The sequence below is a fragment of the Mytilus trossulus genome, chromosome 2 (assembly GCF_036588685.1).
Source record: "Mytilus trossulus isolate FHL-02 chromosome 2, PNRI_Mtr1.1.1.hap1, whole genome shotgun sequence".
Lineage (NCBI taxonomy): Eukaryota > Metazoa > Mollusca > Bivalvia > Mytilida > Mytilidae > Mytilus > Mytilus trossulus.
In genome coordinates this window covers 90,393,126-90,411,036 of record NC_086374.1, presented here as the reverse complement: position 1 = coordinate 90,411,036, position 17,911 = coordinate 90,393,126, and the positions used below count along the sequence as shown (strand labels likewise).

The following is a 17,911-nucleotide window of genomic DNA, read 5'->3' as shown; positions in this document are numbered from 1 at the left end:
CTGCATACAAAATATCATTGGCCTACCACTAGTGGTTCCCCATAAACCGACCTAATCACAAACTAATACATGAAAACTAGACAAATTTTGAAAGTCAATATACCAGAACTGAGGGGGTGGGGCCAAATAATCTCCATGGTAATGAGATACTAAAACAACTACATATCAAAGATCTTTGACTTACCACTAGTGGTTCATCATAAACTAGACCTATCACAAACTAATACATTGTTGAAGCCACCGTCGCTGAAGCCGGAAACCACATACCTATGTCTCTCTTTTTTTCTCTATCAAGCGAGACAAAAACTAGCCACCTTGATATGGCCATGGTCACTGTAAGAAGCATTAAGTACCAACAAAACAAATGAAACAATCCTGCTTCTAGTAAATGAAAAAACAACAAAAAAAACTGCATAAGGGAATCTTAAATCTGTTTTATTCACATCTAATGTTATGTGTCATATTTACAAAATTGCACAAATTTACCAGAAATATATTATGTACTGTGTACATGATAACAATTCAAAATAAATAACAAATCATCAAAGGAATGTTCTCCACTCTCTCATAACAAAAACAAAATAATATACAGAAAATCTGCTCAAGCTGATAACAGGAGAAAATTTACATCAATACAGGCGGGTAATTCATATCAGGTATTATTTTTTCCCAATTTTTCTCACTTATATTATTCAACGCAAAGGACAAGGTATGATAACAGGCGTTTTATTGTCATCCAAACAAACATCAAACCTAAGGGAATATTTTAACATGATAAGTAGCTTTCCAAAACAGAATTTGAAAAATGAGAAAAAGGGGGACCAAAAAACCTGAAGAAAGTAAGTCCTCATCTATGATCATCTATCATCTCTCATGCTAGAATTGAGGGCTGAGTAGCAAGATACACCATTCAAACTAAGCTTTTCATTATAATTTCACAATGCTATGAAGAAAATGCTGAGATTTTTAAATAGGACTTTATTTTAGAACTTTAATTGGCATTTTTATTTATTTCAGGCCTAAACAAAGCCGTTGTCGTTCTTACAAAGTAGATCAGTATATTATAAAGTGTAAAAAAAAAATCTTCAGCCCTAAAGAACAAAAATCACATTGTGAAGCTATCAGTCCTTTCCTTGGAAAAAGGGGGATGGGTAATAAAATGTGAAACATGACTGGATCTGATTTGTGCACATGTACAAGTCTTGTGATGATTATGTTTAATTTGTTTATGAAAAAAGATCTCCATTGTAGATCTTCACAATAATTTTAAAAGATGAAATTAATGTGGTTTATATTTATCACATAAACATGATTGAAAAATATCTAATAAAATTCATGCAAAAATAATAAAGTAGAAGCTATCAAAAGACAAACTGGACGGATTTCATCACATCTTTGATTCCATGAATATAATTTCTTTTTTCTAACATTGAGTTAGAAGAGAGACAATATGCTGTACTTTAACACCATGGTTCAGAAATGTATATTGATGTAAATTACTAAATTATTGCAAGGTTTTTATTACTGCCAATAATGCGACTGGATGAGTATCGCAATAATAAGAACTTGCATTATATCTGATTTGATTTATATCACTGAATGAAGATTTTTCAGAAATGGCAATTAATAATCTCAAATTTGAGTTCATTCTACAAAATCAAATGCAAGTACTAGTTATTGAATTTACAGTAAGTGCTGATTGAAATCTAATAACATGAACAAGATGAGATCAAAAACATTTTCAAAATCTAAAATAGCCTATAAACATAAAGCTAAATAGTAGACCTACTGAAATAGGTTGAAAAAACAAGTTAAGCATCTTTGCTTGGTTGAGGTGCTCTTCAGACACCTTCAAATATTGTACATTGGTTAAACTAATGCCCACAGGACCCAAGAAAACCAATCATAGTATGCATAGACAATGAATTATCTTGATCGAGTTAAGGTAAAAACTGCCTTTCTCATATAGATGCCATATAAACATATTCTATATTGCCCAAAATTTGTAAGTAAAAGTACATTTATGACATCCATTAAACAATTAAGGTATATAGAATGATTTTTACTTTGAACACAACGCATCTAATTTAAACAATGACGTATGTTTGTTTTAGATAAAAGAATTAGCACTGAAAATAAAATTATTGTACAAATATATGCTATCTAAGTTTATCCTTACTTATTCATCAGTTTCTCATCAACAGGGAAATTAAATGAGAAAAAACAAATTTCTTTTTAAATATCTACACTTCAATAAGAGTGTGTCTAAAAAGTGACATTTTAAAATACAATAGTAACCATATCCTTTACAATAAAATCTGTTTACACTGGTTTTTTTTTCTTGAAATAAATTATAATACATTTGTAATAACACACTTATATATAACAACATTTAATTGTAATTAATGTTAATATATTATTATGTCTTACAATAAATGACTATGTTTACAATAAATTACTATGTCTTTCAATAAAGATTTCAACAATAATAAACTATATAACATACTCTTTCAACAATCCACTGACTCACAACAGGTAAACCTCCAGTAGTATAATACAGCCAGTACATTTGATAAACATAGAAAACAGTGAAAATTAACAATGAGACTGTAATGAGCCACAACACAAATTTGTTAACATAAAAACTATTTTGACTCGACAGCAATAACCAAGCATTTGCCTGATATTGGTGGTACAAGCAAACAAGAGCTTAACTGGAGTCACCATATATACCGGTACATATTTTTTGTTCAACAATACAGTTTCATGATAGCCATGCTTTCTTAAGACTTAACAACATGAGGTTTCAACCTAGGTTTAAAGGGGGTTTCAACTAAATGTCTTAATGGAAATGCATTAATCGTCCAAAAAAGCCTCTACCTGCCAGATTAATTAAAACCCAATGACTTTTAAATAATTTTTTTGTACTGATATTTTATTCGGAATAAACTTGATTATACGTACTTACACAGCTTGATTGGATCTCATATTTTTAAGATCAAGCCCAGAAATTTTATCAACAAGATTAATAAGAATATTGAATACAAGAGCTGGACCCATTTCTTTCCAAGGTGTTGTATAACGAAACAAAAGAAATGGAATATCAGTTCAATAGGATTGCTACCCTATGCATCTAGAATATTATCATCACTGACAATGCCCCCATGGCTGTCAGAGTGGTAATCTCAAAATTCCATCTATATTTAATAAGTGGTACTAGAAAGTGTAAACAGATAAATACATTCATGAATTATCTCCCTTAAATGTTAAAATTATTTCTACATCAATATAAAGATAAAATAGATAGATCACAGGAATTCCTTGGCTGAAAAAAATTCCTGGAAGAATGCATAAATTCTAACATGAAATACTACTTCTGTGACTTTTACAACAATGATTAAGTCAATCACAATACATTGTGTAATAACTAAAATGTTTCACACTAAATGAAGATAATATATCAAAAATATTGTGATAAATGGGAACTTCAACTACACACTCACAATGAGATACCGTTTCAATCACTCTCTAGGTGGTGGGGATAAAATTCTACTCACAATGAGATACAGATTCAATCACACTCAAGGGGGTGGGTTAAAATTCTAATAATTGGGAAGGACACAAACTTTTGGCAAAACAACAACCTCTAAAATTTATATTTGAAATCATTTCAAAATCTCATGTGTGACCAGAGATTTACTATTTAAGAAAACCTTTAGAATATGAATTCAAACTAGGTTTTATGGATCAAGATGTTTTTATATGAATTTGTCAGTGTATTCATTTGGACATTTTTAGGATTGTTCAAAGGTCACAAATGATTTTTTGAGATGACACTTTACAACCGTAAAACATAATTACAACAAATCACAGTTTTGTCTATTTTACTAAGATCACAATATTACGAAAGCTACTAAATGTTGATATTCCAAAGACTTACTTCCTTCCTAAATAAATCTTTCTATGGTTCTAAGGCTTTTTTTCAAAACTTTTAAGAGACATGATTTTGTTTGTTTGATGAGAAAATTATTATGATTAAAGAAATGTTCAATTTTGAACCCTTGTTTGGTTTTTATGAAAAAAAGAACTTAAGACTAGTTAAAACTGTTTGTTTCTCAATACCAAAGATCAAACATTTTGGAATAAATACTACTATAATTATTTTTCTTAACATTTCTTTTTAATTTACCTACTTTGAAAATCTGTATAACCAAAAAGGTAAGTATAGGGTTACTTCCCTGGAACCTAACAAAGGACTGAAAAGTTATTTCAGCTTTCATGTGTATTCTAGAACAGAGTTTCCCACTTAACTATAAAAATCTCAATGCAACACAAGGCGAAACAACAAGATTTCCAAGGGGCAAACATCAGTGAATTTGAACACCATGCATACAATAGCTAAGTAATAACTACTCCCAACCAATACCAACAAAATAAATATGGGGATTTGAGAAACAAACATTTGAATAGCCTTAGCAGGTTTTGATTTGAATAGAAAACAGAAATGATACACAGAGTAAGTATCTAACACATTAAACTCCTATTAAAATACTGTGGATTCATTATTATTCGTTGGATACCAATTTTCGTGGATTTCGTGGGCACAGTTAAACCACAAAATTTAATGTTCAACGAATGATAAATTTTTATAGGTTTGTATGCAGACTTCAGCAAAACCACGAAATCAAATATCCACCAAAATGCAAGTTTTTCTTAATCCACGAAAAATTGGTACCCACGAAAATAAATGAATCCACAGTAGTAAAACAAATATTGTTCATATGCTTTTTCATTTTGTCGTTCAAAAATATCATTCAGTTCTTAATCTTATTGTAATTAATCATCCTTCAAAGTTCTCAATATCAATCAAAGATAATGCACTCCAAATATCACAGAGACTGTTAAAAACATCTGCTTAAGCTACTTGTTTTTGTTGTTCAATTTGTTGTTGTTGTGACAACTGTTGCTGTGGTAACTGTTGCTGTGGAAACTGTTGTTGTTGTTGTATCTGCTGTTGTTGTTGAAGTTGTAACTGTAATTGTTGTTGGTCAACGGGGGATGGATTCAATGCTGGCTGTGTGTAATGGTCATACATCATCTGGGCCACATTGTATACATATGTAATGTCTGGACGCTGGTCAGGTATTGGGTTAATGCATAAGGCTACCACATTTCTAAGCTGTAATTATACAGAGGTATTGGGTTAATAAATAAGGCTACCGCATTTCTAAGCTGTAATTATACAAATATTGACTTGTATTTGTGCTCATAAATAAAAACATTTGAAATAAATGACAATGAGACAGCAATCAAATGACACTATAAAACCCCAGACAGAACTGAAGTTTAGATATTTTTTGGGTTTGTTTTGGTCAGTCTGTAGTTTTAAATGTTGTGTACTGTTGGATTTTTTCTTCTTTTTTTTAGCCATGGCATCATTTTTTTTTCAACTGATGATCTCATCATGAGTTTGAATGTCCATTTGGTATTTTCGCCGCAACAACAATAGACAGGTACATGCATTTGCAATTTGTGAAAATTCTCCATAATTAAAACAAACATCTAACATATATATAGTTTTCCTTGGCCAGCACCCTTTCTTTTCAGTTTCCACTACTTCTAAAGATTGATGATATTTTTTGTTTTTTTTGTTATGACTAACCAATATACTTCATATTATAATTTCAAGGATTGGCACTCTGTCCTTATGAAATCCTGGCTTGAACACAGGATAGCAAACACAAAAAATGTCAAAGGGAGATAAACTATAAAGGAAAATAACTCACCTCATCACTATAAACATCAGATGGCAAGGGGGGATAATCACATTGGTCTATTTTCTTGCACAAAGAGTACAAATTCATCTTGTCTCCATAGAAAGGTGACTGCAGAGCTGCCATCTTAAAAAAGAACAATATATATTTTTTCCAGATATCAACAAAACAAGATCTTTCTGAGTTTTTCTGCATAATCTCACTTCAGATGAACTGTTAAACATAAACTGATATTGTTCTTAGTTTTGCTGACATTTAATAATTTATATACATTGCTCACTGTTGAAAATTGTATAGTGACCTATAATTGTTAATTTCTGTGTCATTTGGTCTCTTTTGGAGAGTTGTCTCATTTGCAATCATCATATCACATCTTCTTTTTAAAGGGGCACTAGCTATGAGATATATAAAAAATCTAAAGTTCGATTTTTTTCGTTCAATCAATAATGAAAGTGAAATAGTGAAATAACAATTCGCTTTTTGCAGCCAAAAAGGTTAAATTTTGTCAAATTACACTAAGAAACATTGATAATTAGTAATTCACTTGAAAGTGAATGAGTCGACCTCTTTAAATCCGTATTCATGTGAACTTCAATTTAACCCCATGCTAGAGATTGTACATGTTGTACGTGTACTGGATATTTAAAGAAAAAGAATTTCAACAGTGAAAGTGAAACTACGGTAAATCATTTGAATACTAATTCGATGCACATAAAATCATTCTTATACGGTTAAAAGCAATGAGAACCATTTATTTTTAATCTACCGTATAATATAAAATCAAACAGACCTATAAAAATCTAATTGCATGTGTTGGTTTAATCTATTCATATCTTTATTTATGTTTACATCGCTTATATGGTCATATGAGGTCAAATCGATAGTTAATTAAATAGTGTCTGGACTAAAATACAAACGAAAACGAATCTATATATTATCTACCCCATGCTCTGTAAACTATTTATTTTAGACTTTTATAGTTTGGATAAATGTTTTACATTGTTATGAATCAAATATCGGTGACCATGAATTTGACAGCTAGTGCCCCTTTATTATTTAGTTTACGATTTTTAACTTTTAAAAAAAGTGTTTGTGAATAGAGTTGTCTTGGCATTAAAATACTATTTTAAGAAAAATTTCAGAGTGTTTCATAATAAATTATATACAGGTAGGTTAATTGATTTAAGCAAGGATTCTGATGGCTTAAGTCACCGATTTATTTAGTTGGTAAACAGCATAAATCTAGGGCAGTTGTTATATAGACCTAATAACACGCAAAACCAGGTTAACTGCATTCTTTTCAAGCTTTTCAGAAGCATACAAAATAAATATAAACAATATGATTAAAACATATTGTGACACCTGTCATGACAGTTTATTTACTTTGAGTCAGTCTTAAATTTGTTCTAAATATGTAGATTTTTTTTATGTGCAAATATATTTTTTTTACTTTGATCAATTTGAAAATCTGATTGTAAATGACGTAAGTAACAAAATCACTTCAGGTGAATGATAATTTTTATTCCTTCAGTTTAATCTTACCTCGTAGAGTAAACATCCAAGTGACCACATATCAGACTTGAAGTTATAACCTGTCTCATGTATTCTCTCTGGAGACATATAATAGGGGGTACCAACTGTAATCAAAATAAATCTACCTCATTATCAATTGTCTATGTACACTGTGTGTTTTACTTAACACATATGATCAAAATGTGTAAAGCTAGAGATTTGTGTTCTCTAACTGGTTTAACCCAAACACATTTTCAAATTAAAATTTTGAGCTGTACAACATAACAGCATCTGTATACATCTGTATACATTACCTTTCATGTTTTACAAGTATATATTGTTTTTACACCTTTTAATGTTTATATTGTATTTTTGATAGCTACTTTCTTGCTGGTACATGTAAGTTTTCTTTATTATAGAACATCTGCCAAATGAACCTGGATTTTCTTAATAGTTATATTCAAAGTCATAAATTAAAAAAAAAGTATGAATACTTCACTTTCTAACTTTCAACTTTAATTTCTCCAAGGGTGATGGAGAATAGAAATATGGTCACTTTTGTCTTCTTCAGTAGTAAAACCCTTGCTAAAGTGGGGAGACCATTGGCTGTTAGAGATGTTAAAGTTAGCAGACATGTCTGGTCACCTTTAATCTGATGGCTTGTGTAGATAGAGTGCTATGAACTGCATTTTCAGAACCCTTGCAAAAAAATCTTTGAGGGTCCAATAATGGCCTGTTGCAATTTATTTTTTATTGCCTATCCAATAAACCCTAATTTTTAATTGGCAGTCCATATTTCCATCCCTGACAGCATCTATTACACGACTATATATTGTATTTATTATTAATTTTTTAATTTGTTCTTGTCCTGGACATGCATGAAATATTTGCCACTGGATGTTAAGTTTTACGAAGATGACAAACTTCATCACTTAGTCTTTGGTGAATATTTGTCCCTCTAACAATTATACTGCATCACCTTATTTTTTTATATAGAACCAAGTTTTTTAAAGCTATGGCTTAAAGATGTAAGCACTATAATCTTAAGGAACAAGACATGTGCTATGAACTATGAGTTTCATTAACTGACACTTTCAATTCATCACATAAAACTGATATACATTATTTGAAACAATTTTCTTACCCAAGGAATGAGCTGCCGTGGTCTTTGAGCTAAAAAATCTTCCAAGTCCAAGATCTCCCAACTTGACCACACCCTGACCAGTTATAAATACATTAGCTGGTTTTATATCTGAAAAAGATCATTTTGAGGTAAGTACAATGCTAGTGTTTTCTTTAAAAAAAAACTAGTGACATGTTTTATTACTTTATGAAGTTCAGTGGAGATCAATTATCCTCACACATAAACAGATGACTAGAAAATTGTTGTTCCATTAAATCATATTTCACATTGAATCAAGATTTGTTTGCAAAATTTGCTTTCATATATTCTGTGAGTACTGAAAATTCAGAAAATATTGTGTGTGTTTTTTATTCCGATTTTTCAAAACAACTATATATATAATGTGAAGTGAATCATTGTGATTCTGAGTAAAGCTACACACAAATATATATTCATTTGATATCAGAATCACAGAATGCAAATTGTTATTATTGAGGGTGCAATCAACAGTATTTTTCTATGACGTCACATTTTGAGGGACCATGCATAAGTGACCCTTTGTGGGGGACTGATTAATAAAGATACTTGTATAAAACTAGATATCACTGGAGTCAGAATGTTCTCTAGTTTATAATGAAATAAAAGTAATGTGTACTTTTAATTTATTAAAAAAATTCCATCCAATGAACACGGGGGAAAAAAGGTATAATTTTAACAGAAAAAACTTGAAACCAGGTCATGTGCACAGCCATGAAGACATGATCCATGCACATTTTTCATAATCAATACTGTATGAAATTTGTAGGTTTTTACCTGGCCTTTCAAAAAATTCTTGTTTCAGGATACGGTTTCCTGCTCCGAAAAGAGCTACAATGGCTGCAAATAAGTTTTCAATTTTCACTGCCACAAAAAAAAGGATGTTTACAGTGTTGTCTCCCCTCAAAACATGTAAAGTTAATATAATTTTTAAAATTATTTCAATCATTCAAACTGTTTTAATTGAAAGCTAATTAACTAATTTTTACAATCAAACACAAAAAACATGATACTTTTGCACCAATTGAGTAAATAAACAGGGGTTTCCCTCCATGGTTATTTTTAGTTGGGGAATAACACCTAGTTTTTTTATACGAAACTGTTTATAGCACCCTGAGATACTCAAATAGTTATAATGTATCATATTGATGGGAGTGGTAGAATCTATATATACACTGCACCTAAAAGTATCACTGAAAATTGATAATCATAGTAAAGATCAATACAATTGATCGTAATTTTGATTCTAATAATTATAAGATTCACATTTTTTTTGGGGTACCAAACTAATTTGATGAGCATTCCGTGAAATATTAGTTTGATGAAAAATCTGTCAGTATACAACAGATGCACATACTTTCAATAGTATTTTTAAATGCAGTGTGAATCCCTTATGAACTGACCTCTGTGCATAATTCTCTTGGAATGCATATGTTCTAAAGCACTACAGATCTGTATAAAGTATTTCCATATAGATTTCTCTGGAATTAATCGGTTCTGTTTCTTAAAATGCTGAAAATTATAAAAACATTATAGTATATTCAAAATCTATAAATGTGACCAAAAAGAACTTAATAGGTTGTTATTTTATAAAAAGAAAGTAATTGTGGCCAAATTGTAATGTCTTTCATACATAACTATATAATAATTATAGAATATTTTGTATATTTTCTTTAGATTTGATTTATTATGGCAATCATTACAAACACTTTGTGTTAATTATTACACAATGACGAAATGATTCAAAGTTGTGCGAGTTATAATTTCTTTTCTTATCCTTTGTTACATTGTACATTCTAAAATAATATACTTTTGAAAACTTTAGAACTTTATTCTACTGGAACTCAATTTGATTATTCTATACAAATCAACAATGTCAGCCAATGTTAACACAATATGAATACCATTATTCTACTGGAACTTACTTTAATCATTCTGGACAGGTCACCAGCATCAGCCAATTCTAATACAATATTCAACTCATTGTTTTCAATAAATGAAGACAAGTACTTTATCACATTTGGATGATTCAGTTGCTGAAAAAAAAAGTTAAGACGATTTTAATAATATAAACATGTAGTAAAATTGAGAATGGAAATGGGGAATGTGTCAAAGAGACAACAACCCGACCATAGAAAAAAAAAAACAGCAGAAGGTCACCAACAGGTCTTCAATGTAGCGAGAAATTCACGCAACTGGAGGCAACCTTCAGCTGCCCCTAAACAAATATATACTAGTTCAATGATAATGAATGCGTGTCTGATAATGAAAATACCTTGTCATGATAAAACTATATACCAATTATCAAATCAATTTCTTCAAGCATGACAAAATAAAGTGTGGAAAACTGATTATTTGAGGGAATTTCTAAGTACAAGGACCATAACTGCTCAAAATCATCAGACCAGAACATAATTTGAACTTGATCTGTAACTTGTCACTATAAAACCATATATACCATAATTCGAATCAATATACCTTCAAGCACGATGAAAAGAAGTGTGGAAAACTGATTTGCCAGACTGATGGACAAACCGACGTACAAACAGATGGTTGACAGACAGTCAGACAGACAGACAGATTAAATTATTCATACATGTAGATCACATTGCAATCCATTTTCAATGCATTATATAAAGTAAAACTTCATTACCAAGACATTAAAGAACAATCTATAAAGATATTATTTGATAAAGTAGTATCCATTTTGAATATTCCTTGAAGTTCAGTATTTTTGTTTATACCTTTACCATAGCTAGTTTAATAAATAGTTGAGTTGAATGCAGGGTTTCAGCTAGGATTTTGAGGGCTTTAGTCACTTTTGCGCGTGATAAAAATCAGCCTTATTTTTTATAATAGCAAGGGGTCTAGGATGATTATCAAACTAGCTATACATATATGTCCAAGTCCTTAAAGGACTAGTCTAGGATCTTTGAAGACTTTAGGATTGCTAATATAGGCAGTTATTGGCAATATTGAATGAATTGACTGATGTGATGCTAAGATATGAAGATAAGAACAGAGATCTGGTAATATGGTTCACAACTTCACTTCAGTTATTTTCAGGGCACACCCCTGATCAACAAAAGTTGGGTCAGGCCTCTATTTTTTAAACCACAGCACAAATGAACTTGTAACGACTTTTTCACTTCACAATCATTTATATCCTTGAAAATACGTTTAAATATCTATTTGGTCTCAATTTCTTTAATATTGGATAGAAGGATCTGCATCTATACTTAATGTGACGATTCTAATGATTGTAGACTGTAGATCACGTTTACTTTCGATTTTTAAACGAAATGAAATGAAAACGGGAAGTGACAATTGAATAATAATTTCAGAATAAAACCGGATTCATCTACGAACTTTTACGCATGCGCAATACATAGAACAGGAAGCACCTGTTTACAAGTGATAATATTTACGTTTTGAATAAAGTTCATTCTTTTTAATGAAAGTTGTCGAAAGTTTTTGATGAAGATTTATAGAAAGTATGACGAAAATACGTTAATATGACGAAACTACGACAAGCAAACTGCAAATTATGATCGTAAGGGAAATATTGAAATTAAAATAAAGTTGAAATGTCCTGGGAGATTATCAATTTTGTTCAAATGACGAAAATACGACAGAATTGTGAGAAATGATTAAAATGAAATGCTGACTGTTTGATTTAACTTAAATAAATTATTATGATGGTCATTTATGAGGTTTTATAATAATAATTAAGGGATTAGTGACCCATCTGATTGGCGATAGGCGGATTACATGTCATCGAAACTTTTAAAACCTTTGGTAAACGTTAATTACCTGAGGGTCATAAACTTGTCAGAAACATAAAGACAGGTAGAATTCTAGTATTTTGATGTGTAAATAATTTTACACTTTCCAAATTTAAGTGACGAAATTGATATGAAATATTTTCGTCATTTCGAAAACCTTTTCGTAAAATACGAAAGAGACAAGCGCTAGCAAAATCACTGGTTGAATGTCAAAACAATAACAGAACAGGAATGCAAACTTTAGGTTATTTGTATACTATTAATGTCCAAATGAAATATTTCTCACATTTCCGTTATTTCACATACAGAATCAAACTGATGTTACCTTTAAAAGACCTATTTCCTTTATACAGTCCTGTCTGGCTTTGGCGTCCATCATTTCAAATATCTAAAACATAAAGGTTTTACTGTAAATTCTGAATTTATATATGTACATTGTACATAGAAACTGTAACAGTACAATCACACTTCAACATTATCATATAAATTGAAAACAAATTGTATTTAGGATTCTAAAATATGTAGTTCATTAATTGATGATGCAGTCTGCCTATAGTATAACTAAAATTAAACATGCTCAAAGAAGTATTATGTGTAACTTATTTTAAAATCATTCATTTATTAGTTTAAAATGCAGTGTTTATGTTTATTGAATTAATTTGAAAGGGATATAAACTGTCAGTCTTGATTAGATAAATGTCAGAAACCTGCTGGTTGTAGTTTGTTACTGTCTGTAATTTATGTTTTCCTGTAAATCATGTACATGTATATTGTTTGTCACAAATCTTAGATATTGCCAATGGTTTCATATTTTGTCATGCTGAGGATTTTAACAGCGACCATACTGTATAATTCTGCTCACTATTGAAGGTTTGTACAGTAACCTATATTTGATTACATCCACACCTTTTGGACACAGGATAGCTATCTCATTGGCAATCATTCCACATTTTCTTATTTTCATGCTTTTCTCTTCACATCAATACAATTTTGGGCTTTTTGGATGGGTTGTTGTCTCTTTGGCCTAAACCCAGTATTCATTTCCTAATCTACAAACAGTTTAATCACCAGTGGCTCTTTTCGTATAAAAATTGTATGACTGAATTGTACAAGTATTTTTTTTTAAAGATATTTTGTGAAATGAGTGTCAGTTCTACAATTTATAAATATTTACCTGAACTTTCTTCAATGCTACAACACTGCCATCTATTTTATTAATAGCTCTATATACTTCAGAAAACTGTCCCTTTCCTATCTTTTTATCTATTTTAAAATTAGCAAGGCAGCCATATTTGCTGTCCTGTTCATCAGTAGGGGAGGAGTTTCCTTCTAAGTCCATTGGCTCCATACCCCCGGCAGCCATATTGGTAGCCTTTAACCTGATGAGAAATGAACTAAATATTGTAACATACAATGTACAGTGACCTATAGTTGTTAATGTGTTATTGTCTGTGTCATTTTGGTCTCTTGTGGACAGTTGTGTCATTGGCATCATACCACATCTTCTTTTTAAAAATGTATGTTTACATCAAATTGCCGTCATCAATATTTCCCAAACGAATTACAAGTTCTTCTTTCGTCAAATTGCTGTCATCGCTAATTTTCCGAAAGAATTTAACTTCATTCATCAAATTTAGTCCATTTTTTATCGTTATGCACCAAAATTTACCATTAAATTATCAAATTATTGCATTTATGTCATTTGGCAAAATAAATTAGTTATAAATATAATTCATCCCCTATTACAACCATAGAGGATACACTTATCACTATTTGTCCACCATTACTGGGTATCACAAAAGTTCCCTTAAAATTCTGGCATCATTAACATGATTAAAGAAAATCTCTTGACACCACAAGCGAAAAAAATGATTGAAGTATGACGTCAAAATTCAAGTGGGCCAGATTCTTTGGTCAAGCGATGAAGTAGGGAACAGTGATAGGGTGTATACACCTTAAGGGCATACAACACAGTTTTGATCCTGTATTTAAAAGTTCATGAATATTTGCATATATAGGCTATTTTTTACCTGATTAAATCAAATATGTAATAAAAAATATACCTTCATGTGCTTCTTTTTAAGAAATGAGGTAGAAATTTTGAATATTTGCTCAAAATTCAGATTTGTGGCCATAATTTCTTTTTCGAAAGAAAGACATAACTGTTTTGTTGTAAAAGATAAACACAAATTGTTTTTTGTTAAATAATCGTTATTTCTGTATTTTATAAGTATCCTAAAAAAGAAATAACTCATATTTATCAAATGTTCATGAATTGCGGAAAAAACATCATTTTTTGCTGCATGTTTATCAAAATAAAAAAAAATTCCTATATTTACAGTTTTATAAAATTTGGGTCACATAATCGTCTTGCAAAATGAAACAAATTGCAGTTTTGAAAAATAGGGGACCATGAACTCGTTTTTAAATTAAATCAGTTTGAATGATAAAAATCAGTCGTAAAATGCATCTTTTCCTGATATGTCACAGTTTGACGTCACGAAAATAACATATTAAGTTAGCAACATCATTACCTTCCCTGTAACTGTATTGTATGCCCTTAATGCTAATCCCGGCTGACCTGGCTGCTTGAACATTTGACGCATACAACAATCACTTTTCCATTGTGGCTTCAGAGAGTTTGTTTAAAGACGTAAAATTTTACGGGAACCTGTGTGATATCTAGTAATCGGCGGACATATAGCGATGTGTATTGATAGAGCAGTTGATTATAACTTTTTCAATTGAACCCGAGATTGGTTGAGGACATCCACTGCCAGTGCATTTTATGCTGGAAAGAACATTTTTTTTATTATATATTATCTGTGACTGTATGTCAGTATGATCTGATTTGTGGTTGTTATTTTGATCTGGTACCAGTGCCAGTGCCCGTCTGCCAGTGGTAGGAAAATGTGGGGAAATTTCAACAGAGTGTTCATATATAAAGTACAATTAACTGCAGCATTCTATCGATAACAAACGAATGGTTTACCTTGTTTACCTTCCGTTCTAGTTTTTTTGTACTGAAAGGTATAGGAATTTAATGGAAGTGTTTGGTGCGCATGAGTTAATTTTTCCTGACAACGTCATTCGGTTATCCTCTTGATTTTATTTCAAAATACACGAAAACATCGAAGAAATTAAATCAAAATCTTTTGTACGTTTTAGACAATTTACGAATTCATGAGATATTTAAGATTAAATTTAACATTGAACAAAATTTTGCAATATCTATAAATTTTATTTAAAAGCGAAAGTTTAGAATTTGGATTATGGCAACAGCTGACGAACCTCCGGAAAGAGACGTGAAGGTATGTTGTGTCTGTAATGTGTAATATAAGGCAGCTGTACAATGTCGAATAAATGACTATTTTGATACTGATTTTTATAAATTTTTGCAACAAAAAACAGTATAGGCCTATTCGACTTTATTTCATACCTGCCAACTTTTCAAAATGCCCAGAGGTGTTTTACGTGCAAGATGGCTCTCCAAGTCCTACAAAACTTGTAAAGGGCCTTCAAATTCATTTTTATGATGTTTATTTGCTTCCTCATACCATGCATACCAGACTTGGGGGTAATAGGGCTCTTCACGGTTAGTTCGGCCATATTGGATAGGGGGCAGATTTTCATAATAGAGTTAAAAATGGTGTGAAAAATACGGGAAAATATCATTAAAATAGAGCTATTGCTTGGAAACACACATAGGATTTCCCACACTTTCATACTATTTCCACCTCCTTCCAAAAAATCTGCCCCCTATCCAATATGGCCAAACTAACCTTGAAGAGCCCTATTACAATGGCCGAACTAACCGTGAAGAGCCCTATTGTAATAGGGCTCTTCACGGTTAGTTTGGCCATATTGGATAGGGGGCAGATTTTCATAATGGAGATAAAAATGGTGTGAAAATACAGGAAAACATCTTTAAAACAGAGCAGTTGCTTGGATAAGATTTCCCATACTTTCCAGTGTCTTCCCTAGAAAATTCTTGATGCATGGTGGGTCTCAGAAGAATTTGTAACGCGGAGAGCGTCGTTGTTTTGTAGAATTATTTTTATTACACTAGTGAAACTGAGACTACTATAACACATAGAAGTCTCAGAGTGAAATGAGATGTGCATTAAAACTTCACATAGATCTGCAATACAGTCAGGAACAATACTTAATATTTTCTCTCAAGGCCAGTCTGGATCCAAAAGTTTTTTCAAGGGCCCTTTAGATCTTTTAGGCTCCACTAGGTTTGTTTTAACTACAGGTACATGCATATTTATAGTCTGGAATGTTCTTATATAAAAGCCAAAAATATATGTTTAAAATACCTTATACATTTATCTTGTTTCTGATTATGATGGAAATAATAAAGTAATTAAATATACATGAGTTTTTCAGAATTAAAATCCATTTAACCATGTATTTTCAGACTGGTGAACTTTATATATTTGTAATATTATTGAAATAAAAAAAAAAAAAAAAAAAAACAGCCCCCCTTTCCATACTACATGTATTTTAATAAAAAAAAAAAGTATTATCAGTTTCACCCCAATAAGTTATTATTTTGTCATGAATAAATATTAGCAGTTAATCAAAATGATTTCCAAAATGAAATTCCTACTGTCTATAAATAACAATGAAATTTTATTGTTTCCTGTCATGCCTGTAAATAAGGGGTTTCCCGAATTTTCCCGCCAAAAAGCACATGGCTTTTAACAAATGTAAACAAAGCATTCAATTTGTGATCATGGATTACAGCTTTAATTATGGTGACTTGAATAACACCGGTATCACTTCGATTACAATTCTACCTTGACAGTTAAGTTTGTATTTAGCCTATAAAATACTAGTTTAGCCTTGAGAATTGAAAGGTCAGTTTATCCCATTCATACAATAGCAGTTGATAAATTTGGCTTCATGCCATTTACCTTGTCCAAAATTAAGGTCACTTTATTGTTTTTGTGATATTGTTAAAGTACAAAAGAACCCTATATTCTGACCAATACTTAAACTTTGTGCATTTTGATTTAACTGTTAAAAATCTGTTAATGTTGAATTTTTGAGGTTATGCCTTAATTGCATATCTCTTTACAAGGTAGTTTTTTTTTCAGATATAAAAAAAAATATCTGCTTGACTTATCTTTACATGGTAGTTTTTTTCAGATATAAAAAAAATATCTGCTTGACTTTATATAAATAGACTATGCTTGCAGGTTTTCTATTACACTGTCTTGTTTATACCAAAATCTTACAGATTATTATTTGGTTGCAAAATATTTGAAATGAGATCTGAATTTTTTTTATCTTTAAATGTGCATTGAAGGTTAAAATAATCATAATGTGAACAAGAATGAAGAAAACATCTTGGTCTCCCAAAAAAACGTCGTCAACCAGGATATAAAATTCCAAATATTAATTTATTAACTAATATCAGTTGAAATCTTAAGCCACAGTTTTGCATTTTAACAATGTAGGTCATGTTCCAACAAATAATCAATTAATATGACAGTATAATGTACTCTTAGCACATACACATAAGGTCACTGTGAAATAGACATCTAGGGCAAGAAACAGTCTGTTATACCAAAGGCAAACCAGTTTAACTAGATGTCTAGTTTAAAACCAGTTTGACTAGATGTGTCCTATATTTTGACAATGTAAATGACATGAGGACCTGCATGGGTTTT

The 17,911-nt window shown here is 30.8% G+C and overlaps 2 protein-coding genes across 3 annotated transcripts in view; one reads left to right on the top strand and one right to left on the bottom strand.

Annotated features, from left to right (window-relative positions):
* Positions 1-414: 414 nt before the first annotated feature.
* Positions 415-15,330, bottom strand: LOC134708322 (serine/threonine-protein kinase Nek7-like). 2 transcript variants are annotated; one of them, XM_063568769.1, is made up of 9 exons: positions 15,223-15,330; positions 13,405-13,609; positions 12,556-12,618; positions 10,371-10,481; positions 9,849-9,957; positions 8,431-8,538; positions 7,317-7,411; positions 5,787-5,900; positions 415-5,179 (listed from the first exon to the last, which is right to left on the bottom strand). In XM_063568769.1, the coding sequence occupies exons 2-9, from the start codon at positions 13,591-13,593 to the stop codon at positions 4,916-4,918; spliced, it is 1,053 nt and encodes a 350-aa protein (XP_063424839.1). In that variant the 5' UTR covers positions 13,594-13,609; positions 15,223-15,330; the 3' UTR covers positions 415-4,915. The 2 variants fall into 2 exon arrangements, with proteins under 2 accessions (XP_063424839.1, XP_063424840.1); XM_063568770.1 differs by having other exon boundaries at positions 15,232-15,325.
* Positions 15,331-15,471: 141 nt separating this feature from the next.
* Positions 15,472-17,911, top strand: part of LOC134708321 (nuclear pore complex protein Nup214-like) — a 40,937-nt gene continuing 38,497 nt past the window's right edge. The window contains exon 1 of the mRNA XM_063568768.1: positions 15,472-15,541. Within this exon, the coding sequence (XP_063424838.1) occupies positions 15,503-15,541 (39 nt within the window). The 5' untranslated portion in view covers positions 15,472-15,502. The remainder of the gene's footprint in view (positions 15,542-17,911) is intronic.

What these genes read in the sequence shown, in the direction of transcription:
- LOC134708322 (XM_063568769.1), bottom strand. Translation starts at nt 13,593, where the DNA reads ATGGCTGCCGGGGGTATGGAGCCAATGGACTTAGAAGGAAACTCCTCC. An exon ending in AGGAAATAGGTCTTTTAAAG is followed by an intron (nt 10,482 to 12,555) that starts GTAACATCAGTT and finishes TTTTTTTTTCAG; the next exon opens with CAACTGAATCATCCAAATGT. An exon ending in TTGGATGTTTACTCTACGAG is followed by an intron (nt 5,901 to 7,316) that starts GTAAGATTAAAC and finishes TTCTTTTTTAAG; the next exon opens with ATGGCAGCTCTGCAGTCACC.